Here is a 27116-nt window from a genome sequence, read left to right as displayed (position 1 = left end):
GAAACCCTTCAGTAATTTGAATGTCTCAATCATATCTCCCCTCCTCCGCCTATCAACCAATTTTTGCAACCCACAAATCCTCAACCTGTTCTCATACGGTTCATTCCACAGACCTGCTGTCATCTTGGTCACTCGTCTCTGGATCCTCTCCACCTCCTCCCCATCAAGAAGAAACCTAGGTGACCAAATCTGAGCACAGTAGTCGAGATTGGGTCTTATCAAGGCTCGATACAGAGGAACAATAACCTGTTTGTCTCTGCTTGTCAACGTATTCTTCAGCAACCAAGAGATTTGATGAGCTGATTTGGCCACTTTTGCGATGTGTCCCCTAAATTTCAATTCCTTATCCACCAACACTCCTAAATCTCGTGCCTCATCAATTTCCTGGAGCACGGTTCCACCAATGCAGTAAACTGCCTCCAATCTTTTCACCCCAAAATGCATAACCTTACATTTTGCCACATTAAATTGACATTCATTCTCCCTAGCCCAGACCTCCAATCTATCCAAATCATCCTGCAAAATTTTGATGTCATCTGCATTCACTATTGCCCTACCCAACTTCGCATCATCCGCAAACAAATGAACTGTTCCTCTCAGATCCTTTCTATATCATTTATGAACAAATTAAACAGCAGTGGTCCAAGAACAGATCCTTGTGGCACACCACTAGTCACAGGCCGTCTTGTGGACTCTACTCCTGAGTAAACCAATCTCTGATATCTCTCCGTCAACCACCCTCCTATCCATCTCACCAACCCTATGTCCATTCCCATATGCTGCAATTTACTGATTAGAATTCCATGTGGTATCCTGTCAAAGGCCTTAGCAAGGTCCAGTAGAATCACTGTAAACCCATTACCCTTATCCAGTTCAGCCGTCACTGTGTTATAATAGGTGAGCAAGTTACTGAGGCATGACCTACCCTTCACAAAACCATGCTGTCCGCGATACAGTATCCCATTTTCTTCTATCCAATCTTGTATTTTCCTCTTGACTATTTTCTCTAAGACCTTGATAATGATTTCTGTTATGCTGATTGGCAGGTAATTTTCAACAGCAGCCTTGGAACCACCTTTGTGCAGTGGAACTATTTTCCCCTCTTTCCACCCCCTTGGGACTGACCCAGTCCTGAGGCTCAAATTAAACAAAATGGTCAAGGGCACTGACAATTCTTTGGCCGCTTCACGTACGACACGAGCTGGTATACCATCCAATCCCACAGATGTATTGATTGAGGTTCTGTAATAGACTAGTTACCTCTACTTCATTCATCACAATTCCAGTTGTTGGTTCTTCCATTTCCGCAAAGTCACCACCTGGATGATATACTCTTGCAAAGTGCTCGCTCAGTAATTCCACAACATCGACTGATTTGGTTACCTCCCTACCCTCAGCATTTTTTAAGATCCTTCTACCATGAGCATTTTTCCTTTTACTTGCAACATATTGAAAAAACTGTTTGGGATTCTCTTTAGCCTGCATGGCCAATTTCCTTTCGTAATCTGCTTTTGCTTTTCTTACCACCCTTGTTACCATCGTGGCCTGTATAAAACTAATAATAAGACCGCATCTGGCCTACTGCACACAGATCTGGACTCCCAGATTCCGTGGTGATGAAGAATTGGTGGAGGAGATCCAGAGGCGAGTGACAAAGATTGTGGCAGGTCTGTGGAATGCTCCCTATGAAAATAGTTTAACGGTCTGTAGGCTTCAAGAATTAGCTGATTGTCGAAAAAGAGGAGACATATTAAAGGTTTTATAGGATTGACACTGAAGACGTTTTTCAGTACATAGCAAGAAGGGAGAGAATAAGAGTTTCACCAGTGGAAGTTGTCTAAGAGTGTGGTTAGTAAGACTAAATGTGTTAAGACTAAATTTTTTTGTTTTGAGTGGTAAATAGTTGAAATTGATTGCCATAGGTGGTTGTGGGTGTTTCATCAGTGAATTACTTTAAGGAGGTATGAAAGGTATCGTCTAAATGATGGATCTCCCACGATGAATCTCTTTCGATAGAGATACCTGTATAGTAACAATATTTATTATTATTATTATTATTATCATCCGTCTCCTCAGAAACCTCGTCCGATTTATTTAAATTTAAATATTTTTCTTCAAATAAGTACTTCTTTCTGCGCGTTTTGGGCTATTTTTCCTCAAATGCTAAAAAATCACAATACCATGATTTTTTTTTATTAAAATAACGAAAAAAAAAATTAAGTGTAGTGTGTGTGTGTGTATATCATACTTAACATGTAAACTGTACGAGTTATTTGCCTTGAACAGTGGTTCAATCGAGGTGATTAAAGGAGTATTGTTAATTTGTTTTTTTGAGTGTTTGTTAAATACTGTCTTTAAACCTCTGAGTATTTAAAGGGAAAAAAAAATTTAGACGAGCTTTTCATCAAAATAAAAATGGGTTAGATTTATGGAATTTACAAGCGTTTATCTATCGCTACCTGTTATGTGTCAAGTTTAGTATTAATATCTTCTGTCTCAATATTATCTACTTCTAGTAAGTAATCAGTTTTGCTACATATTTGCGCTCTTGTTTTTTTACTCGATCTACTTACAGCTATTCATATTCTTTCATCAATGAAAGTTGGAGAGAAGTATAACGGAGATCTAAGTCACGAACTGGTGGTCAGTTTGTTTTGGAACGATTGGTTCGAGTAATGGAGAGATTAGAGTTGTAATAAAAAAAAAATGGATTGATGGTACGATTATTAACGTAGCATAGGCTTGTTAACGTCGTTCTAGTTTCATTCTAGCTATCAGTAATTTGCAACTGTTTTCGACAGAGTTTATGCATATACACTGATTTTGCATCTGAAATATCTTAATTTCTTGGATACTGGCATATAAACGCATATGACTTTGCATCTAGTTGCCCTAGTATCCCGTAATGCACAGCGCACCCTTTTCTCGTGCATGTGTGATGCTGTTCATGACATAGGAGCGAAGTCCACTGTTTCTGTCTAATAATCTCCTTTTAACTACCAAACTCTGCAGATCACATTCCCATGATCTATCTTCATATTCAACATTTCAGAGTCCTGAGACATTCTGTTATTCACCTTGAACAGAAATCAGTTATTCCTGATTAGCACCATATACAGTGGAACTATTGTCATCTCCTTATCTCTACTTGTCAGAATATTATTATATATTTGTATTAAATTATTAAAACATATTAAAACGGGAAACTGATGAGAGAGATACTGATTAGTCCCCATACACTTGCTGGCTCCTATCAATTACCTTCTCCTGTAAAGCTACCTACTTACTATCCATGGAGTAGTCCGTAATAAGAATAACCCTACCCTAAGTACTTAGCATAGTTTTTTTTTCAAGCTGCTTTAGGATTGCAATTAGAAAACTCATGCTTTCACTGTTCAGTTAACATCATCTACCACTTAAGTTCCTGGTGAATCATCAGGGTGGTAAGGAAGGAATTTACATTTTTCTGCCCAACCTTCCAGTATGCAACTAGCAAATTTTGTTGTATAAGATGATGATGCAAATCTTGTATTCAGTTTTATATATATTTCTGTATATCATTTGATTGTTGGTTATAGGAATATGACATTCATTTTCTATATTAAGTTATACTACATCACATGTTACGAGGATTCTGTTTTGGTTTATACTTACATGTATACCTCTGCCATACCATACAGGCATTTGAAACCAAAACGACTGGAATAGGACAGTTAATCCTTATTCCTGTAGTCTCTTATGTTTGTATATTGTATGCATTCTTCTGGCCAATTTGCTTGTTTTGCAGAATGAAAAAAACCAGAGTTTATGGTAGAGAAAATTCTGCCCCCTCCATATGAGATCAACCTTCAGTTGAAAATCCCTGATAGAGGTTCTTTGCATTCTAGATTCAAACCTAGAATGCAAAGAACCTAGAGCTTTCCAATTAAAGGGCATCATTGAAATTGACTGGGCTACAGAGGATCCATGAGGATGATCAAAAACAAAGTAGGCTCCATTAGTCTAACTGTTTTGTGATGACTAAAACTTTGTGTTTTGTGCCAGTGCATATTATTAGATTCATTTTGTCCATCTATATACATAACCAACTCAATATAGGCTAGATATAAGCTAGATGGATTTTAATTAAATTTATATTTTGATAGCTTTGCTAAATTTATTGAGTCAACTCAATTTTAGTTTAAATCAGGCCATTTTTAGTCAGAAACTTAGCAAAATGGTATGAAAACTGAACCTACATTGCTTAAACATGAATTTGCTTGTTTTCAGGTGATTCATGCATCAAAATCTTTAACCAATGCTTTAAACACTGAACTTGCCATTCTTAAGTGGGGTGAGAATAACCTAGTAAGTTTTAATACCATCACTCCCAGAAGAAAGACCATGCTTCACTCTCCCTCACTTTTCAGTTACTATAATAAATGATGTTATGTTGATTGAGTAGATAACTCTTTAGATCAGTTATATTGAAAACAGCATTTTGTAACTTTTATCAATCTTCGCATGAAGAGATCCCAATACCCATGACACAACAGTGATATTTGAGCAAGCAGTTAGAGAGGAGAAAGAAATTTGTTATTTCTTGAGGAGCTGAGGGATGTATTCATTTGGGAAAAGACTATGGGAAAGAATTTCAAAGAGCAGGGTGTAAAGAAAGAGAAGGATAAGTTGGTTTGAATAGCAAGTTTGGATCTGAACTGTATATGGGTGTTGATCAGCAGTTGCTCATTCAGAAAGGGATTGTAGTGAACAATTCAGTAGAGCAGCATCCATAGAAATACTTATTAGAAAAGACAACGTAGCAACACAGTGCCTATTGGTAAGAAACTGGATGGAATCAGAGAGAGAGAGAGAGGGGGGTCATCTCTTGTGAATACAATCAAGCATTCTGAAGGAAGTTTAAGGTGCACCACCCCAAATCTAAGAACATTATTCTAAGGTTGTGTGGATTTGAGATTTATAAAATGGAAGTTGATCAGAAGTATTGTTTAGAACAGAAAAGAATACCAAGCTGTTTGGATGCCGAAGAGGCTGTGGATGTGATGTGAACATCAACCCAAGAAGAGAAAACTGATCTTGATTTGCAAACAGAAATATTGTCAAAAGTGAGGGAGAGTGAAACATGGTCTTTCTTCTGGGAGTGATGGTATTAAAACTTACTAGGTTATTCTCACCCCACTTAGGAATGGCAAGATCAATGTTTAAGGCATTGGTTTAAGATTTTGAAGCATGAATCACCTGAGCACTATAAACTTTTGTTAATGAAGAGAGAAAAGGAAAGTACTGTCATCTGCAAAGCTATGAATAGGATTATGTCAGAGATCATTATATAAGGTGAAGAATATAGGTGAAAGCACAGAGCCCAGGTCCCATATTGATTGAAAAATATGAAAGAAAACCATCTACTGTGTGACCTGCAGAGGAAACATCTGGTGATTTTCATAAAGAGTAGGAAGAATACTATAAGATGGTAGTTTGGTAAGAAGGCAACAGTGCCAGACTCAATCAGAAGCATTCAAAATATCAAGAGTGACCACTTGTTTCTCTAAACTTGTTTCATTGCTTGTGTCTAGAAGTAAGGTACTAGATCTGCCATGGAGTACAGAATGCAGAAACCATTTTCGTGATCACCTCTGTTGCCATATTAGTGTGGCAATAGAGGAATATCAGCGTAGGTTTTACAAAAATGTGCAAGGGAACCGACAATGCCTCTGACTACACACTTTAAGTCTCAGCTCTGGTAGAGTTCCAATGGAGTGGAAAGAAGGCAAAATAATTCCTTTGCATAAGGGAGGTTCTAAAAGTACAGTAGCAAGTTATAGACCAATCAGTATCTCAGGCATGATGTTAAAAGTACTGGAAAAATTGGTCACAAAGAGAATTCAAGAATGGATGGATGAAAATATGATACTGTATGAGAGGCAGAATGGTTTTGTGAAGGGTAGGTCATGCCTTAGTAATTTACCAACTTTATATAATAGAGTAACAGCTGAGTTGGATAAAGGAAATGGCTACATGATGATTATGATTTTGAAAATGCATTTGACAGAATACTATATGGAACTCTGTTATGCAAATTAGAACAGATGGTGATGGATATGACACTGGTTATGTGAATAAATGGGTGGCTACTGGACATATATCAAAAAGTAGTATATGGAGGGGCAGAATTAAGGTGAAAACATGTGACTAGTAGTGTGCCACAAGGTTCAGTGATGGGACGGACCACTACTGTTTAATTTGTACATAAATGATATTGGAAATAATCTGAAAGGCAATATTCCGTTGTTTGCTGATGATGTGAATTTAGGTAGAGTAATAGTAAATCAAGGTGACACGGAGAGCTTGCAGGATGATTGAAATAGACTGTCATGGGCAAAAGATAATGGGTGTCAGTTTAATGTGGAGAAATGTAAAGTTATGCATTTTAGGATAAATAGATTACAAGCTGTGCACAACATTGATGGAACTGTACTCCATGAAATAGATGAAGCTAGAAATTTAGGGATGGTGGTAGCAGAGAGTTAAAGTTTATAAGACATATTTCTAAGGTAGCTAAAGTAGGTAGCTCATAAGATTACTTGGCTAGTGAAGAACACACTAACAAATAGAGATAAGGAAGTTATTTTTCCACTTTGTAAGGCCTTGATACACCCACATCTGAATTACTGTGCTCAGGTCTGGTCTCTTAGGGATGAGGAAGCAATGGAAAGGATTCAGAGGTGAGTGAACAAGATTGTGAGTGGTATGTGGAATGTTCCCTATAATGATAGATTGAGGATGTATTGATTGCAGAAGTTGGTTGATAGGACAAAAAAGAGAGGATATGATAGAAAAATGTAAGTTGCTTAAATTGATGCAGGGTTTCAGCACTCAACTAGAAGGGCCAGAACAAGAGGTTATCCCTGGAAGTTGAATAAAGGTGTGGTTAGTAGGGGAGTGAGGACTGGAGTTTTTGCATCTTGGAGAATTGCGAATGAAGACTCAGTTTAGTGCTTTGTCTGTTAATGGGTTCAGAGTCAGTTTGCCAGAGTCAGTTTAGTGCTTTGTCGGTTAATGGGTTCAAGGACCTCTCCTAATGTGCGGATAGTTTGGGTCTCCTGCAATGAGTCTTTGGACTCCATGGAGGTGCCCGTACAATAATAATAATCTCAAATTTATCTTCCAAGTAAACTTTAAAGTTAGCAAAACAAGAACACAAAGTACTTCATGTCTACTGCAAATTATGATAGATTGAGGATATATTGATTGCAGAAGTTGGTTGATAGGACAAAAAAGAGGGGGATATGATAGAAAAATGTAAGTTGCTTAAATCTATGCAGGGGAAATGTTTCAGCACTCAACTAGAAGGGCCAGAACAAGAGGTTATCCCTAGAAGTTGAATAAAGGTGTGTTTAGTAGGGGTGTGAGGACTGGAGTTTTTGCATCTTGGAGAATTGTGAATGAAGACTCAGTTTAGTGCTTTGTCTGTTAATGGGTTCAAGGACCTCTCCTAATGTGTGGATAGTTTGGGTCTCCTGCAATGAGTCTTTGGACTCCATGGAGGTGCCTGTACAATAATAATAATCTCAAATTTATCTTCCAAGTAAACTTTAAAGTTAGCAAAATAAGAACACGAAGTACTTCATGTCTACTGCAAATTATGTGTCTGAATATGTATTATGTCATAATATTTTTATTTGTTATAATAACAGGAAAAAAGCCAGTGCTTTCAAAACATGGATGCTCCTTAAGAAAATTATTATTATTAATTATTATTATTAGACACCTCCAGGGAGTCCAAAGACTCATCGGGGGAGGTCACCTGCTCTACAACTCTGTCTCCACCACTCAAATCCACTAACTGACCGCAACTACACCAATGCCATCTACCTCCGACCACCACCACTGGTTTTTCCACAGACAATCGCAAACATTCATGCCCACAGCGGGATTCAAACCCACAGCCTTTTGGCTGGAGAGCGGATACGCTAACCACTCAGCCAGCCAGGCCGACAAAATAAGCATTGCTATGTTGTGTTGATCAAACTACATTTTTAGTATTCATGGCTTTGAGTTATTGGGTTTTTGTCTGCAGTTGAAAATATCATTCTGTTACTATATAGTAGATTGGTGGTTCAAATTGAAAAGTCTCTACTGTGTGGTATCGTGTTACTGTTACTATTGTAACTACAGTTACTGTTGTACTTGTTTTGTCTAATCATTTTTGATGTACTTTCACAGTATATTAAATTGAGTCTGTTAATAATAATCTTCATCGAAACTGACTTAACTACCATTGCATATTGCCCGTGTAAAGAATGTTGATTAAAGAACCATTATGCTAAGTTGAAACTGATAAATCAGACTTGTAATTGTTTTCCAAACTTTCACTGCCCCCCCCCGTATCCCTTTTAAAATTTTAGTAACACTGGCATCACTTCCCTCCCTTGTTTTTTTAACTCTCTCTCCTAAATATACTGTAGCTGTCAGTTCTCTTTTGGTAATTCCAGCTATATACTTGTCCTTGTCGCCTTTCCTTTAACCTCCCAACTGGCCAGGACACACACACACACACACACACACACACATATATATTTATATATGTTCAGCAAAATCTGGATGCGACACATGTATCTGTTGAAAGAACATGGATAACAAGTGCAATTTGTTACATAACAGTTAATCCACTAATGGATTAATGGCAGAGAAGGGTAATTACATGATAAAAGGCAAAATGCCGATGTTTTGATCCATGAAAATCCTAAGGTGCTCTTGAGTATTTGCCACATTGCCCAGTTGGAAGGTTAAAAAGTAGTTTTCTGCAATACTTAAAGAATGTCCTTTACCTATCTATTCTCAGTCTTGTCTATCAGTATCACAATGGTACCAAATGGAATGGTACTTCTGCTCCCATTCATGTTCTGAATAACTGAAATGTCGAGTGAATGAAGACTTGTTTCTTCATTCTACTCAAAATTCTTTACTGCTATTCAATCTTTGGTTCTCTTGACAAGTGCTAAGGCAGTCTGCTCAAGACCCCAGAATTGCAGCTTTGTACTCAGCCTACGTTGCTGCTCACTCAGCTACAAAAAAAAATAATAATAAAATAAAATAAAATTTGATTTTGAAAGTGCTAAATGCAGGAAAATGCTAAATGCAGAAAAATTAGCCCACTGAATTAGTCCATTCTCACCCTTCAATGATCCTAATAATACCATCATAATATCAGCTAAGGCTAAAAGGTCTGGCATCTTTCTCCAACTCCTGCCTAAACAGCTATGGCAAATTAATTCTTCATTACCAAGAATAGCTTATTTCATGTCTCTGATCAGGAATCAGAAGATTGAATACTATCAGGACCAAAGCACCAAGTATCCTGGTCCTGATGGTACCTTACCTCTCGTATTGTGCTAAAACTTGTGCTTCAGAAGTAACATCTATTTGAAATTGCCTATTCAATCTTTTCTACTTGTCTGCCATCTACATAGAAATAAATCTATATTCTAGCTCATTCCATAAACTATCTTTCAGTTATTTTAATTTTTCTCAAAATCTAGGATAATTTCAATAGTAAACATTATCAGTAAACTCGGAGACTTGCTAGCTAATTAACAACTAACGGTATGGATTTTGCCACTTGATACACAGCTGATCTAGCCATCAACACCCACCTTTAGATACAAGCCACACAAAGGTCTGGAGAAACTTAGGTATTGTCTGTACATCTGATCTACTTGGATGTAGTCTTCTTATAGATAAACTTATATGTTGGTTACACATGACTTTAAATTTTTCAGGAAATGACAAAGTATACTAAAATATTAATTAAAAAACTTTAATCAATACCTTCTTATATTTCAGCAATGTTACATTGCCATCTTCTGGAACTTTTTGCTCGTTGTTAGTGTGCCTGCATGCACATATCATAGTTTTATGTTCCCAGAAGATGGCAGTGTAACATTGCTGAAATATAGGAAGGTATTGATTAAAGTTTTTTAATTAATAATATTTTGGTATACGTTGTCATTTCCTGAAACATTTAAAGTCTTGGATACAGGCCTTCTCACTCACCAAACTACCAGCTTATGGTACACCTTCTACTCTCTGCAGTTTTGTCAGCTTCTCTAGTTATTCATATTTTCTCATCAATGCTGAAGCATCCTATGACTTTCCCCTTACTGACTGCAAATCCTTTCCATAGGTTTGCTAATGGCAATGTATGCTCCATTCCTCTTTATATGATAAATGTTTTCGTGTGCTAAGTCATTTGAAACTTAAAGATCTTTCATAACCAGTGCCTTAAAATTCTAATTCTACTCTGCTATTCTTCAGTGAAGCAACGATAATCTTATAAACTTGAATGTTACCAAAACACCATCCTATTTTATTTCTTGTAAGAAAGATCTTGCTTCACTTTCCCTTTACCTTTTGATAATATCAGATTTTCAGACATAAGATTTCTTCTTTGACTTACTTATAGCTATAACTTTTGTTTTGTACAAACCAGTGGTGGCCAGTAAAAATTTTAAGTGGGGGTGCTGCATAAACAAAATTTAAAAAAAAATTCTTTTTTTCCTAATCAGTAACCAATTTATTAATAAATAAATTTACATATTAAAAAATTGCTTTACTAAAAATATTTCACCCTCACCACGAACAAACACCAATAATAAAAGTTTTGTATCTCACAGAAGTAACGCGTGCATGCATACAATTGATCTGTAAGCAACACTGCCCAAACGAGCAGTGTTGGAATCACTTGTAACGTGCAATGATGAATATTGGCAAGTCTAACTGCAATTGGCGCGATAATTCATTTGTTTCATGTAATGATAATTGAAAAAATATAATTCTTTTCATATTTTCAACAGTGACACTCGTCATAATTCAGTCTTGTATCTATAATAAATAAATAATTATATGTTATTTTAACAAAATAAAATAACATTTACAAAAAATGTTCACCACGAACATGCACCAATAATGAAAGTTTCGTATCTCACAGAAATAACATGCGCAAGCATACGATACACTGCCTAAACGAGCAGTGTTGGAATCACTTGTAATGTGCAATGAGAAGCGCAAACAAATATCGGCGAGTCTAGCTGCAATTGGCCGAATGTGATAATTTCGACACTGCGTTAGAGCGCAGTGCATTTGTGTCATAATCTAAAGCGTTAATCGAACAATTCCAATTATTAACTATTCAATCAGTGTCAAAACATAAGCTGTAACCTTTAACATGTTGTATTGCATTTATATAATGTTGTAAGCATTGTTATTATTTATAAACACAAACAAAATTTAATTTTTTCATTTTTTCCTTGGGGATGCTGCAGTCTCGCAGTACTTATGTATGAGCCGTCACTGGTACAAACACATCTCATCTATAACTCTTTGGCTTTCAAAAAACTAAGTGTCCTTTTCCACTCAAAATGCTGCTTCTCCCCCTGTGTAACTACTGACATTATATCCCAACTTTACCATCCTTGGACTAGTCCTCACATATTTCAGGGATGATGCACCAAATACCTGAGTATGCTTATTGCTATCCATAGGAGGGTAATCTGATTAATTAGATTACCTCTCTCACAGATTCACTCTCATAGATATTCTTTTTCTGCCTTATTCCTTCTCTATAGATATTTTCGTATACTGTTCTGTTGAAATGGCCATTCTGATTTTCTTCTAAAGGCTTTAATTCAACTGATTCTTTCTACTTAATTTTTTTGTACACACACATGGCACTGAGTTTAGCAGCCTTTTGTGCATTAGTTTATTTAAAAACCATAACTTAAGGCTTTAGCGCTAAATGAAACTAAACAGAAGTTACAGCATCTCTGGGAATTAACATCATTATTTATGCATAAGAAGTAAGATTGCATCTTCAAGGAAACAATTCTAGTGAAAATGATGCAATAGCATTGAATAGAAATGGCAGATTAAACACTGGCTAATTATTTGAATCTTTTAAAGAATTCAGTTTTTTTTTAATTGACATTTCCAATAACATTTAATGAACATGAACAATGGGGTATCTACACAATGCAATAATACGTGCAATGTAGCATAATTGTCGTTATATAGCAGGGGTGGCCAACTACGCGTCTGTTTGGAGCCAAAATAATTCTGGTAAGACTTAGAGTCGCAACCTTTGACCGATGTGATAGTACAGGAGTGAGTGAGTGTGTGTGCATGGTGAGTTTGTAACAAGCTTGTAAGAACTGCTTTGACTAATTACACACCTAATTTTATGGAGCTTACTAAGAAAATAGATACAGTGAAGGGCTCTACTAGTAAATAAGTAACTAAAATTTTTGTGTTCTTCTTCCCCTTCAGGTATTAGGCCTAGTGGTCTGTTATGGAGCTATCTTTAGCCCTTCTAAGCCATACCCATCTCAAGGATACGGTGGCTAGCCCTATGCCTTCCGATGTGTCCTATGTCTGTAGCTGCGTGTGTTCATGGGGCTGGTTTGCCTGCTTGCGGGAGGAAAACCCTCAGATAAACTGGGGAGAAAAAACCCTGCAGTCCATGCCCAAGACTGGCTAACTTGGCTATGTCTGAGAAAGATCCTTAAGCTCCTCATGTTGGCAACGGGAATTGAACCCAGGACACTCCTTTCCCAGGCATATGGTTGCGAAGCACATAGCCACATCATATTATAAATTAAATCATAATATTATAAATATTATAAATTATTGTGTTTTGACTTTAAAATTATTCTAATTGTTCAAAGTAAACTTCATTTACTTTGAACAATTCATGAAACTTTTATTGCAGTAATTTTTATTAACCCTGTTTTTCTCTCTTTCTTTTCTTTTTTTTTTTTTGGTTTTGTTCTTCTTTTTTATTGTCTCCTCTTCTCTTTTTGCTTATTTTTTACTGGTAGATCATGAAGAGACACGTGGACGTGAGTTGCATGTGACTCGTGAGCCATGTTGTGGTCATCCCTATTATATAGTAATAGGGTTTTTGTTGGTTAACTAGACTTTTATATTGAATGTTTGTGGAATGGCATCAGGTTCAATTCTTACTGACCATTATTTCTGTATCCATCGACTATATAATCTTCTCTGCTGTCCCCATTTTCACAAAAAATATGGATACAACTGGATTGAGTCAGCAACATCCAAAGGAGACTCTTTACTCTCCATAAAGTAACCAGCCATTTTTTTCTTATTTGACCTTAAGTACAATTTTTAAGGTTTTTTCTTCTGTGTGAACTAGATAGGGCCATGGGAATGGATGCATTACTGTTGACTCATGAAATTAACTTCCTTTGTTCAGAATCAGCATGTAGAGCCACATATATGATATATTCAGTGGAGTGGATTAAAATTCAGTTATTTAAGCTCATTGAGTTTACATATAGTTTCATTTTATTTCAGAATTGTTGCATTATGATGTGAGGAAGATTCATAAAATGAGGTAGACATTAACTTATTTGTATAACAGTGGCAATTGATTAATCAGAACTTCATTTTTCTCTTAACAAAATCAAGTATAGTTACAAAAACACCTTTTTTTTGATTCATTCAAATGATTTCTTATTAGCTCATTAAAAACTGTGATTGTCAAGCTGCAGAATAATTACCAATTATCTGGTATATGTATAATTTCTGGATAATTTGAGTTATCCTGCTTCTCAACTAGGCAAAGTGCTCAAAATATATATTTCAAGTATGTTTTTGCTTTTCTTTGTTAATACTACTAAAGTTTTTCTTAGCTATCATTGATAGTGTGAGTGTATTGTATATAACTGAATTGCATGTTGTACATGAATAAGATATATTGTGCATCAGATCTTAGTATGTAATATGTTTCAGATTTGTATAAAAGTATAATTGCTGTTGTGCCATAATGCCTGCATTAATTGAGCGACCCAAAATGAGCCTTGCCATGTGGGCTGCATTAAAGAGTCATATAATGCATCAGAGAGAGAAAAAGAAACAAGGTAAATGTTTAATCATAATTATTATTTATATTGAGTATCTTCAAATATATAATTTAACTTCTAGAACATTAAGTGAATAATAAATATAACTACTCTAATGCCTTTTTATTCCCAAACAAAATGAAGTAGGCAGCATTATCTGCTGCCTACTTCATCAGCTGGTCTTCATCTTTCAGCATTGCTGAATTTGAGTGTATTTCCATAGCATGCTAGATAAGTGGCATTGTTCCTAATTTTAAGTAGCATTGTGTGTATCCTACAGTTGATTTTTCCCTATTGCAGGATTATTATTATTATTACCCCAAGACCTCATGGAGTCAAAGACTCATCTGGGAGTTCCTTTTATCACACACACATCTCATCATACCGTTTCTTAAACACACTCAAACTCCTTGCAGACACCACACTTTCAGGCAAGGCATTCCAATCATTCACATCTCTGTCCGAAAAAAATCTGCCTCTCACTGTCCTACTCACACACTCTTTATACAGTTTTCAGGCATGACCTCTCGTTCTCCCCTGATCTCCCACTATTCTCTGTAGAACTTCTCCACCATTGATCTTATAACAACCCCTTACCAACTTGTAGGTCTCTATGATATCTCCCCTCTTCCTCCTGTCCACCAGACTCTGCAAATTACATCTTCTCAATCTTTCCTCATACTCAACATTCCAGAAGTCAGAAAATAACTTAGTCAGTCGCCTTTGGACCCTTTCCAACATCTCTTCATCCTTCTGAAAACCCGGTGACCAAATCTGGGCACAATAGTCCATGTGTGACCTAATCAAAGCCTTATACAACGGAACAAGAATCTCCCTACTTCTACATGTCAGTGTCCTCCACATCATTCCCAGAAGCCTTTGTGTTGTCTTCACAGTTTTGGCGATGTGTCCCCTAAATTTTAGTTCCTTATCCACTATCACCCCCAGATCTCTTATTTCCTCTACCTCCAACAATATATTCTCACCAAGCATAAATTCTGCATCCCATCTTTGTTTTCCAAATTTTAAAACCTTACATTTTGCAACATTGAACTCGCATCCCCATTTCCGTGCCCAATCACTCAATCTATTCAAGTCTTCCTGTAAGGCCACAACATCTTCACTACACTTCATGGTTCATCCCAACTTTGCATCATCTGCAAACAACTGAATATCTCCATCCAAATCTTCACCTATATCATTAATATACAAGTTAAACGGTAATGGCCCTAAAACAGATCCCTGAGGCACTTTACTAGTGACTTTCATTTTCCTGGATATCGCACCCCCATACACAACTTGTTGATACCTATCAGATAGCCAGTCTCCAATCCAATGCACTAATCTAATATCCAACCCCATCTGCTCTAGTTTGACTGTCAACTTATCATGAGGTACTCTATCAAAAGCCTTTGCGAAATCCAAGTATATTACTGTGTATCCTTCTCCTCTGTCCAAGGAAGCAGTCACTTTATTATAATAAGTAAGTAGATTACTAAAACATGACCTCCCTTTAGAAAATCCATGCTGTCCATATAATACCATTGTTGTCAACCCAACTCTGGATCCTAGTTCTCACAAGCTTCTCCAACAACTTAACCCAACACCTGACACACAGATAGGCCTATAGTTTGGTGCTTGAGTTCGATCACCTCCTTTATGGAAGTGGCACAATCTTGCCCTCCTTCCACTCCTTAGGAACTTGACCAAGTGCAAGACTCGTATTAAAAAAATATGTCAAGGCAGGTGTCAACTCCCTGGCACATTCCTTCAGAATACGCAGTGATATATTATCAAGTCCCACAGCCTTATTTACATCTAGTTTACTCAACTCCCCAAACACCTCTTGCTCACTTAGTCAGTCTCTCCTCCCCATCATCAACTGCTCTCAATCTCTCCATGAAGTCACATTCACAAGATTGAAAGATCTTTATGAACCACTCATTAAGTATCTCCACCACACATTTCTGCAACAGCTGTCTTTATACCATTTTTCTCCAATCAATGTCATCCTTCCGTAATCATTCTTTCTTTTGCTGGCTGCATATCGAAAGAACTCCCTAGGATTCTTTTTGGCTTCATTAGCTAACTGCTGTTTATACCTCCCTTTAACTACTCTCACCAACCAAGTCACCCTCCTTGTCTGGTCTTTTAGACCTCATGAAATTGGTTATTTCCACTTCTCTTATGCTGCCTCCACAATGCCCTTTTTCTCTGTATCGCATGCTTAATCTCTTTATTCATCCATCTCACACCTACCTTATTTAACCTTCTCACCCTTGGAATACATTTAGACATTGCTTCTACTAGATAGTTTTTGAAAATCCCCCAAGCTGCATTGATCTCTTTTCCAGCTAACTCCTCATTCCACGTTACACCCGCAAACTGTCTCCTGAGCTCTTCATAATCACCCCCCCCCCCGTAGTTCCACATATACCCTTTTCTCACAGGGATCATTTGGTAATTTGCCAGGTAATTTGCCTCGCACTGCTGGCAAATTACCTGGCAAACACCCAGGTAATCACCTCATGGTCACTCTCACCAATTGGTGGATGATTTGACACCTCATTTATAATTTCATCCTCTGATGAGATGACCAAATCCAAGACCCTTAATTCTCGTGTGCCCTCTGTTACATACTGTCTGAGGTAGTTCTCTCAAAAACTCAAGAAACTCATTTTCTTTACTTCCAGTTGCTATCTCATCATTCCAGTCTATATTGCCATAATTAAAATCACCCATAATGATCACCCTTTTCTTATTTGCTTGGCTAATTTGACTATATATTTCACTATCACCACCATCCACATTACCTGGTCTATAATAACATCCCACCAAGTATTTGATTCCATTCACCTCTATCTCACACCTATACTGCCTCAAAACCACTGGCACTATTTCCATCTTGTATCTCTACTTTGTATGGACATAACTCTTTCTCTATCATCAGTAGCACTCTCCCTACCTTTTTATCCCTTCTATCCTCACGAAACACATCAAGCCCTTCCATTTCTATTCCTGTCAGGATCTCATCCTCTTCCAACCATATCTCACTTATTCTGACAATCTTTGGGTGAACAGACGCAATTAGTGCAACCATTTCATATGCCTTGTTTCTTATACTTCTAGCATTGGTATACAAACACAACAGCTCATATCTGGATCTACAGCTAGTTCCACTGATACCACTCACTTGATGTGATCTCTCCATGCTCGACTGAAGCCATTTCCTTTTCTGTTTCTTCATTTTAGAACCCTTTTCAATTCCAACTTTTTCCTCTTGATTCCTGGTCATTCCATTCCTTTCCTGCCTATACCTCCTCTTGGAGCATCCACCTTTCTCACGCTGTGTACCCCTATCCACCCTGAGCCTCCCCATTTCCCTGCTCCTCTTGCACACCCATTCTCTCATTTTCTATACTCATACCACTCACTTCCTCATTCATATCCACTTCTTCAATCTCTCCTGTCTTACTCTCCTGCTCTTCCACATCACTCCCTTCTCGATCTGATTCATTCTCTCTATTCACTTCTCTACCTTCCAGCAGCAGTCTCTCCAAGCGACTCGCACCATAGCCACTCATTAAAATCAGTTATGGGAATTTAAAAAAAAAATACCACTTGTCTACTTTAAAGATGAACTAGAAGTGATTGGAGGGATGCCTAGGAAAAAAGTTCTAGTTGGTTACTAACATTATATGTACAGTGGTCTTTTGTTTGCAGACTCAGCATCATGAAGGTTATGTTATCATGAGCCTGTGCAAGCAGAATTGAAGTTGATTCAAAATTCAAATCTTGAATTTTAAATTGATATTAAAAATTTTCTTTGAGTTAAATTTTTAGTTGTTATAGGCAGTTTAATTGTGGCCATTTTGCTAATTAAAACTATGAAATTATTAAAAGAAAATGATTTCACTATTTTATACTTTGCTAAAATTTGAAAGTCGAAATTAATAGGTACAGGTAACTCTCATTATACGTGCTCTCTTTATCTGTGTTTTTGTACATACATAGTTTTCATTTCCACACATAAGGACTGTTGCTGTTTCCTTTCCAAGGTTGTGGAAGATTCCATGCACGAGCCTTGTTTCCTATCTCTTTCTGCTGTTCTCAGTGTCCATTTTGTGTCCCTACTGCCTTATTGTTCTATGTTATATTTTTTTTGTTTTCTAAATTTTTGTAAATTATTTCCCTTTGAGCAAGCTGTCTGGCAAGAGAGAAATAAAGGAAAGTAATAGTGAAAATATAATGCAAATAAAGACCAAGTAAAGAAAAAGCCTCCCAATCATTAGGCAAAGTTGGAAGTTCTGAATCAGTTTGATAGAGGTGAAAGTAATATTGATATTCAAAGAGCCATGGGACTGAGTGATTCTGCAGTGAGAACCATTCATGATAATGCTGCTACAGTTCATAAGAGTGCTCAATCATCAAAAGGTAGATTGAAAACTTCCTTATGTGCTACAAGGATGTCTGCAATCAGAAGTTTAAAGCTTCAAGTCGAGTTTCTATTGAAAAATTCTTAAACAAAAGCAACCTTCAAATTCGGATGTCAGCTAAAGAAGATGTGATTAAGATATGGTTACAATGTATTAATCTTAAAAATAAAGAAATACTTTAAAAGTTATTTTGTTTTATATGTACTGAATATTTTATTTGCTACTCTTGTGCCTTAATATATATGAGAAGTAGGTGCATTTTTGATTAAATTAATCTTGAAAGATCAGAATATCACTCATTTGGGAATGCAACCTCTTTTATTTCATGTTACAAGTGACCTGTTTTATGTGTTTTTGATATATGCAGCGATTTTTCGCGACTGCAACCCCTGCATGTAACGAGTTACTTGTATACTAGTTTGTATTACAAAGAATCGGCAGTTGTGCTTTTAAATTAATATTCAGTAACAAGATTTTTTTATATTATGCTTTGATTGATTCCTATGTATTTTTCTTCCAGTGGTATTATTAGACAAAATCACTAAGTTAACTAGATAACTTAGAGGAGACCTCCACATATTCTTTTAAGGAATGTTGAGAAAATTGACTGGGACTTCTGACTTAATGTCCATCAAACCTATATTAGACCTTCATGTGGTGTCCCACCATTAGGATATCCATCTTGATGCTGAATGAACGAGACTAAATTATATACTTTATTAGCTTAAACTATAACAAAGTGATGGTACAATATAATGGGATGAAATTTCATGCTGACTGGGATGTCATCTGGTTAATACATTCACTTTGGGGCGATCGGAACTTTCTCACTGCCACCTTAACCTTCTGGCTGGATGAGAGAAAACACAGCAGCCTGCCCCAGTTTCATGTGTGCATGTCAATGGACATGCCACATATTGTGACAGTTCTTTAATTGTAACCAAATATGCATGGGGGAACGAGATATATTAGAAAACAATAATTAAGGAGAATTCTATATTTGGTTGGTATAGTTGAATTGCTAAAAGGTGTAAATATGTGAACCATCATTAACAAGCTATGTAAGAATGGCACATATAAGGAAGATTACAAACAAGTGTTTGTATATCCAGAGAATGAAAACAGTAATCTGGCTGTGGAATGGAGAAGTAAAATCACATAATTCCCCCCCCCCCTTCACTTCCACACACACACACTTGTCATGATGTGTGTGGCTGAGGAAAGATGCCACTGGAGATGAATATATTAGGAATCTTGGAAATTCTGGTAGTTAAATGATCTGTTTTAGGTAATTGCTTACAGTAAGCTATGTGTAATGGCAAACTATTATTATGTATTCTTTTTGTAAATGGCTACCAAGATTTTAGGATACAAATACTTAGTTTAAAAAATACTTAGTAATTTGGACTTAACTACTTAATAAATGGAACTATAGGCTATTTCTCTTGGCCTAGGGGTATGAACAAATTATTCACACATTAAGCCCCCCCACCGTGAACTAATAAAGTTTGGGAACCTCTTCTGTAAGCAGTGACCTAAAACAATCACCTGGTTCTCATTGATTGCAAACCCAGTTTGGCCAGTGAAATTGAAGAAAGAGAGACAATAGAGTTGTGGACTGAAAGGTGATTTCAGTGCTTGGGAATTTGCATTGAACATGAAATAGAAGATAAGTCAGAGGTCAGAATAATTTTCAGAATTACCAGCTATTTAATGGGGACATTCATGCATCTGTTTAGTTGTTGGAAGTTTTTCCACTTGGTTATGCTATAAATTAAAGATACCAAGAAATTATATACTTGGTTTAATCCTTTCTCCAAGTGTAACAAACAAGTTTGGTTCAGGACTGAGTTGTCACAACTTCACATTACTTGTCTTAGTATCCTATAATGCAAAGCACATATCCTTATGGGTATGTATAATGCTATGCAATATGGGAAGGATCACTTCCCAGACCGTTTCGACTTTTATTGAGGTCTCGTCAGTGGGAGCCAGACCCAGAGGTGATTCCAAGGCAGAACGTTACTGACAGGATGGGTGAAGCATACATGCTTTTCGTATTCCCCTTTGTCTGTAGTGGAAAAACTATGAGTGGAGAGTTATTGAGCTTTATGCTTGCCCTGTGAGGGCAGTGAGATTAGTTGTGTTCAGCTAGACGTAGGATAGACTTGGGTCTTTTGTATTTGCAGTAATATGCTTCATTGTAGTCAGTAGCTTGTTTGATGAGCAGGGGGTATGAACAAATGGTGAAGAACTTCTGCTAGATCATGGAAAAGGAAAGAAATGTAAGGAATATCGACTTCTCTATGGATCTGGGAGTTTCTGATAAACCATGGGGCATCATCATTAGACATTTGCTCTGCAATTTCATAATATTTGTATCTGAGGTATGGCTCCATGCAGAGGAAGCGTAGGTGATGTAGGCATATTACCATCTTGTAGATAAGTAACTTGGTTTGTATATCGAGTTTGTTTCTGCGATTGATAATGGGGTAAAGCTGAGCAATTACTATGAGCTATATGTTTGCTGAATTGTAGTTTTTTATCTAGTTGCACTCTGAGATATTTGACTTCTGTCTTCCATGGAATCTTAACCTAAGAGATGAATGTCCTTGCTAAGTATCTTCTTTATGGAAAGTAGTATGGCAGAACTTTTTTGGGAGGGTTTACTTGGATTCTCCAGTGTATGGATGTTACCTTGAAGTTTTCTGATTGCCATTTGGGAGCTGAGCTTATTGCAGTGTCATATGCATATAGTGTGGTGATAGTTGTTCTCGGGTTTTGTGGGATGTCATCTATGTAGATCGAAAACAGAAGTGGAACCAGAAGAGAGCCCTGAGGAACACCTGCCAGGATTTTATATCTGGTTGATGTTATTTCATTGATTTTGATTTGCATATATCTATCTTTGAGATATGCATGGATTGTTTTTGTTAACTTTATTGGGGTGTTAAATTTTATAAGTTTATGAAGAAGGCCCTAATGCCACACTTTATCGAATGCCTTCTTAGCATCTATGAAAACCGCAGCTGTATGGAGATTCCAGTTCAAGCCTTTTGTTTTATACCTCCACCAGTCAGAGTATTTGTTGGACTGTAATATGTCCTTTACGGAATCCAAATTGTACATTGGGGATAATACCAAGCTTATCTGTTTCTGCTTGAAGTCTTGTGAGAATAACTTTCTTGGTAATCTTTCCTAGGCTGGATAAAAGACGGATGGGTCTGTAGCTTTCAGGGAGTTGAGGGTTTTTTTCTGACTTCTTCAACAGCATGTTAACAGCAGTTTTCCAAGCAATGGAGAAATGCTGGAATCTGAAAATGGCGTTAGTTATGTTGACTAAATGGACTATTGTTTTTCTTGGAAGTAATTTTATTATTCTGTTGGTGATGCCATCAGGGCCTGTAGCCTTTTTGTTCAGATGAGTTATGATGCTTATAATTTCTGCTGGAATAGTGGGGTTGATAAGTTCTGAATTATCTTTATTCTGTTGTAAAGTTTTCTTGACCTGGCAGTGAATCTTGTATATGAGGTTGTTTAGGTTTACATAAGATGGATTGCATTGTGTTTCTAGGTTTTCTATTAGAGCTTTTGCTTTTTCAATGTCTGTATGAGCAATTCCTTTCTTGGTCTGTATGGGGGAGGGGGGGTTATGAGTTGTCTTTTGGTGCAGAGGGCTCTCAAGAATTTCCAGGCGGAATGATCCTCTGGCTTGATATTAGCTAATTTGGCTTCTCATTCATGATTTCTGTGTTTTTGAAGAGCTTCGTGGACTTGTTTATTTAGATTGTTCGATATTGTTTTGTCTTGTGGGGCTCTGGTGTTGTGGAATCTCTTTCTACCTTTGTTTTTATCTCTGATTAGGTCCATGATTTCCTCAGGGATTCGTCTGCTTGGGTGAAAAACAGTGGTTTGTGTAACTGATGCTATTGCTTTCTTAATCTGGCATGTCAGGTTATTTATGGCTAAGTCTATCTCTTCCTTTTTTTGGATGATAGGTGCAGGGCCAATGTGCTCAGGAAGGACATTGGCCAGTTTATCCCATGCTATGAATGAGTGTGTGTGTGGGGGGGGAGGGGGGTTGTACTTGCGTCCATAGTTTGAGCAAGATGGGGTTGTGATTGGAAGATAATTCATTGACTGTTTCCACCTGGTATTGATATCCAATGTTCTTGAGAATGGCAATGTCTAATACGTCTGATCTTCCTATAGGACTGTAGTGGGTGGGCTTGAGTGGACCAGCAACTATGGCTGTATTGAGAGCAGTGTAGTTGGGAAGAGCAAGGCCACTAGCATTGATTTTAAATCATTTAAAATTTAAATCTCCTGCTATGATAATGGAGTCTGTAGAGCTGAAGATGGACTCCAAATCTGATATTAATAGGGATTTGCTTGGTGAATTGTATGCTGCATAGATTTTGAGACTGCTGGCATTGTTTGTGTGCACCTCCATGCTGGTCACCTCTAAGATCTTAGTTTGTGAGTTGGTTATTACATTATGGTTCAAGTAGCTTTTAATATAGATGTCGGTGCCTCCTCCTCTGGGATCAAGTCTATTGGTTTTGTATATAATGTAGCCTCTAAGTCTTAGGTTGTTTGCTGGTCTGAGGTGTGTTTCATCAACTAGAACTATGTCTGGATTGTATCTGAACATGAACTTCCAGAATCTTGTTGTCCAGTCCATTAGCATTCTATGCTTTATCATGGTTTGTGTTTGTTTCTATTCATCACTTAGGACTGTTAGTATTGATTGTGTTCCTTACAGGAATATCTTAATGGAGGATGGCAAGGGACTAGTCTTGCTAAATTCCTGCAGCATGGTAGCAAGTGAGGCAGTTAATATTAATGTTAGGTTGGAGCTTGTTTGATCATGGGATGTAGTAGTCTTAATTCGTGCAGCCTCGGCATATGTTTTGGTCATAGCTGAGGGTTGCCTTCCTTCCTGCATTGCCGGAGTGGAGGTTATTTGGGCTGGAGGGCAAGCTGCACTGTTGCTTGGAGTGTCATTGCAAGGAGGTGGAGGGGTAGCTTTTGCTGACCCATGGTTCTTTGGATGTATAATGCATTCCTTGTAGTTGTCTGGGTGAGGCCCCCCCCCCCACAGTTCATGCATTTAGCCACCGTAGATCTTGGTTTGGTGCATTTGATGGTATGGTGGCTCTCGCCACATTTTAGACACCTGAAGTCGGCTTTGCATAGTTTTTGGGCATGGCCAAACCTCTGACATCTATGGCACTGCCCAGCTGATGCCTTTTTTCTTAGCGGCTCAGTAGAAATTCTGAGGCTGCCGATAGCAGTCAGTTCGTATATGTTTTTCTGCATTTTGTCGACCTCTACCATTACCAGTGGCATTGGCCTTTTATCTGACCTGATTATCCTGCTCACTTTAACTGGGGTCAGACCCTGACTGATAAGATCAGCAGCGATTCCTTCAGGGGTGATGCCTTCAGTGATGACCCCATTAAGCACCACCTTCAGGTTCTTTTCACTGGGTAAAGCAAAAGTATAGTAAGGAAGAGTTTTGTTGTCCATTAACTTTGTCATATGTTATGTTCCCTAATGGCTAATGAGACAGAAGTCAACAGCATTATGCTGGATTGTGCGTGTGTGGATATATGTGGATTGTGCGTGTGGGGGGGGGTGCTGCCACGACCTTACTTGGCTCAGCATGAATTGCCTACCTCCCTAGAGGTAGGCAATTTGTTCTGAGCCAAATATCCACCACAGTGGATATTTGGACCAATGGTGGATATTCATCCAAATATCCACCACTGCTCCTCATAGCGGGTGGGGCCTATGTAGCCATTGATCTCATACACATTTTGTGCAGGGGGAGGAGGGGAGGTAGACAGTAAGAATTCAAGCTGGGTTGGAGCCAGTGCAATGCAAGAATCATGAAACACCTCTGAAAGTACAATAGTAAAACCTAAAAGAATGCAGCTATCTAGTGAACATGTCCATCCTTGTCAATCATCAAAGCTAGAATCCTTTTCATGATAACAAGGTTGAAGCAATGCAGAACTCATATTTTCATATACGAGTTGCCAAAAGGTGTCGCACCTTATTATTAAAATACTCTGGATTAGAGAATAGTTGTTGATAGTTTTTCCACTTGGTTATGCTATAAATTAAAGAACCAAGAAATTATATACTTGGTTTAATCCTTTATCCAAGTGTAAGCAAACAATTTTGCACCTGAGCTGTTTTTCAGGACTGGGGCAAACTTGTTTTCTTACACTTGGATAAAGGATTAAACCAAGTATATAATTTCTTGGTATATAATTTCCAAGTATATATTTTTAATTTATACATCCATTTAATGGGGGCATTGGTTTCACACATGTAAAAGAAATTAGAATTTATTAAATACTTCTATATATTTGCTCAATGTAACATGTGCACCATTCGGGGAGAAAGCAGAATTGGCCACACAGTTTAAAATATGAACATAGGAATGAGTCAATCTGTTTGCTTAAGATTACAATGGTGGCTTAGAGCTTCACATGATTCAAGAATAAACGATCACATTTAAACCTATTGTAGTGCAACATCTTTAATTCTGGTGAACTGTGTGTCAATGGCATGAGAAGCAATCCTGAACCTTCCGATTCCAGAAACCATATGAAGGGTACAGGGGAAAAACAAATAATGGCATGAAGTCCAATTTGGCCTTCAGGCCATTATTTGCCATTTTTTTTTTAATTTTTAAGTACCATTTAAATTAATTATGCTTAATATACGTGAATGTACCATATCTATTATTTTTTTATTTTGTTATGCTATATTTACTTGCATTTTGGCAACAAGGAAAGTTTAATTACGTTTTTTTCGGAAGTCAATATCATGGACTGAAGTTGTTTTTCCCCTGCACCCTTCATATATAATCTTGATGCTCTTGAATTCTGATCTCAACAAAATGACCAGCCTATCCAAAGTAGCAAAGTTAACAGGAATAGGATATTTGATAAACACTAGGCAAGGACAGAGGTGGTAAGGAAGAAGATGACTTCTGAGTTGGTTTGAAGGTGGTATACAGATTATATTTGTGGAGAATCCTTGCTGTTTGTTCAGAAGTCCCTTTAAGGTAAGGCATGCAAATCCTTTTAACATCAGATTGCATTTTTAGCAGAGAGATGATTATCAGTGATTTTCTGTATCATGGTTTTGTTATATCCATTAAGTTATACTGAACTGTATTTTATTTAATTCTTCTAATAGAAGAGAGTTAGAACTGCTCAGTGCATGAGGTTTTGGATAATACTGCTCTTTTGTGAAGGATGGTAATGTCAAGCTGCAAAGGATTTCTTTTTGTAAATGGAAAAATTCAATATTACCAGCATTGTTACTGTGTATTAGGATATCCAGAAAGGGGAGACTGTTGTTAGATTTACACTCGATAATGAATTTAATGCGAGTGTATAAGGAGTTAATTTTGTTCAAAAACTGAAGTTGTTCTGTCTCAGAGTGGGAACAGATCATCAACAGAACATAGCCAAATACAAGTTGAGGATAAATAGTGTTAAAATTTCAGTCCTCTAAGTGCATTATAAAGTAATCAGCCAAAGCAGGTGATATAGGACTTTCCATCACAGCACCCTTGATTTGTTGAAACAGTTTATTTTGTTTGTAAAGTAACTAGCATTGATGGTAAACTTAAATGATAGAAGATGAGAGAATGGGGGAAATAGGAATGATAGAAGAGAAGAGAATGGGAATAGTAGAAGAGAGGGAATGAGAGCGAGTTGTGGGAATAATACAAGAGGGGAAAATGGGATAAGTGGAAGAGAGGGAATGAGACAGAATTATGGGAGTGATGGAAGAGGAGAGAATGGAAACAGTAGGAGAGAGGGAATGGTGAGAGGTGTAATGTATGGTGACTCAATGATCCGTGGCATGCAAGATAGGATGCGTGAGGAGTGTTTGCCTAGAGGAACAATAGAGAATGTGGCTATGCCAATTAAGGGGGGTGAAAGGATTGATGAGATGATTGTGATGGTGGGCACGAATGACTTGAGAAGCAGTGTAAATCGGGCAGTGAGAGATCTGAGATTCTTACTTGAAGTTGTGCAAAAGAAAATGCAGAGAGGGAAGATTGTGTGTGTTGCCCAGGTATGATAGTGACGAGCTGAGCAGAAGAGCAACACTACTGAATCACATAATAGCCAGAATGTGAGAAGAGAGGGTTGGAATATGTGGATGCTTGGAGGGCGTTTGAAGACAGAAGGGAACTGTATGCTAGAGACTGCTTGCATTTGAATGAGGAAGGATGAAGGAATCTGGAAAGATTGTTGTTTTCTGAATGAGTCAGTGTGTCAGTGCAGGGAAACTAGAATTCCCATGGTGGACGGTAGCAAGGATGACCTCTTGTGGGAATGGGTGCTTGAGGGAAGGGAGGGGATGTCAGGAAATATTGAGCCCAGGGGGGGTGGTTGAGAGGGGACAATGATAGGTATAGAAGCAGTGACATTTTTATGCTCTATACTAATGCCAGGAGTATCCAAAATAAAGGAAATGAATTGGTGGCGCTGATAACATCAACCTGGCCAAAGATTATTGGGATCTCTGAGACGTAGTTGACGGAAGATGATATAATAACCGGAATTGAAGTTGCAGGGTACAGCATTTTTCAGCAGGATAGGAAAGGAAAACGTGGTGGTGGAGTACTGCTTATAATAAGTAATGACTTATGTCCTCTTAGAGTAGAAGCTTTGGAAGGCAGTGACACAAATGGTTTTGAAAGCATATGGTGTGAGGTAGAAGT

At 37.5% G+C, this 27116-nt stretch overlaps 1 protein-coding gene across 1 annotated transcript in view; it reads left to right on the top strand.

Moving 5' to 3' along the window:
* The first annotated feature begins 2233 nt into the window (after positions 1 to 2233).
* Positions 2234 to 27116, top strand: part of LOC150108231 (uncharacterized) — a 133357-nt gene continuing 108474 nt past the window's right edge. Inside the window, exons 1-2 of the mRNA XM_090390430.1 lie at positions 2234 to 2299; positions 13810 to 13937. Coding sequence (XP_090246556.1) covers positions 13844 to 13937 — 94 coding nt within the window. The 5' untranslated portion in view covers positions 2234 to 2299; positions 13810 to 13843. The remainder of the gene's footprint in view (positions 2300 to 13809; positions 13938 to 27116) is intronic.

Source organism: Typopeltis vanoorti, chromosome 3, assembly GCF_054136105.1.
Source record: "Typopeltis vanoorti isolate ZY-2024b chromosome 3, IOZ_Tvanoo_1.0, whole genome shotgun sequence".
Taxonomy (NCBI): domain Eukaryota; kingdom Metazoa; phylum Arthropoda; class Arachnida; order Uropygi; family Thelyphonidae; genus Typopeltis; species Typopeltis vanoorti.
This window is presented reverse-complemented; position numbering and strand designations above follow the sequence as displayed.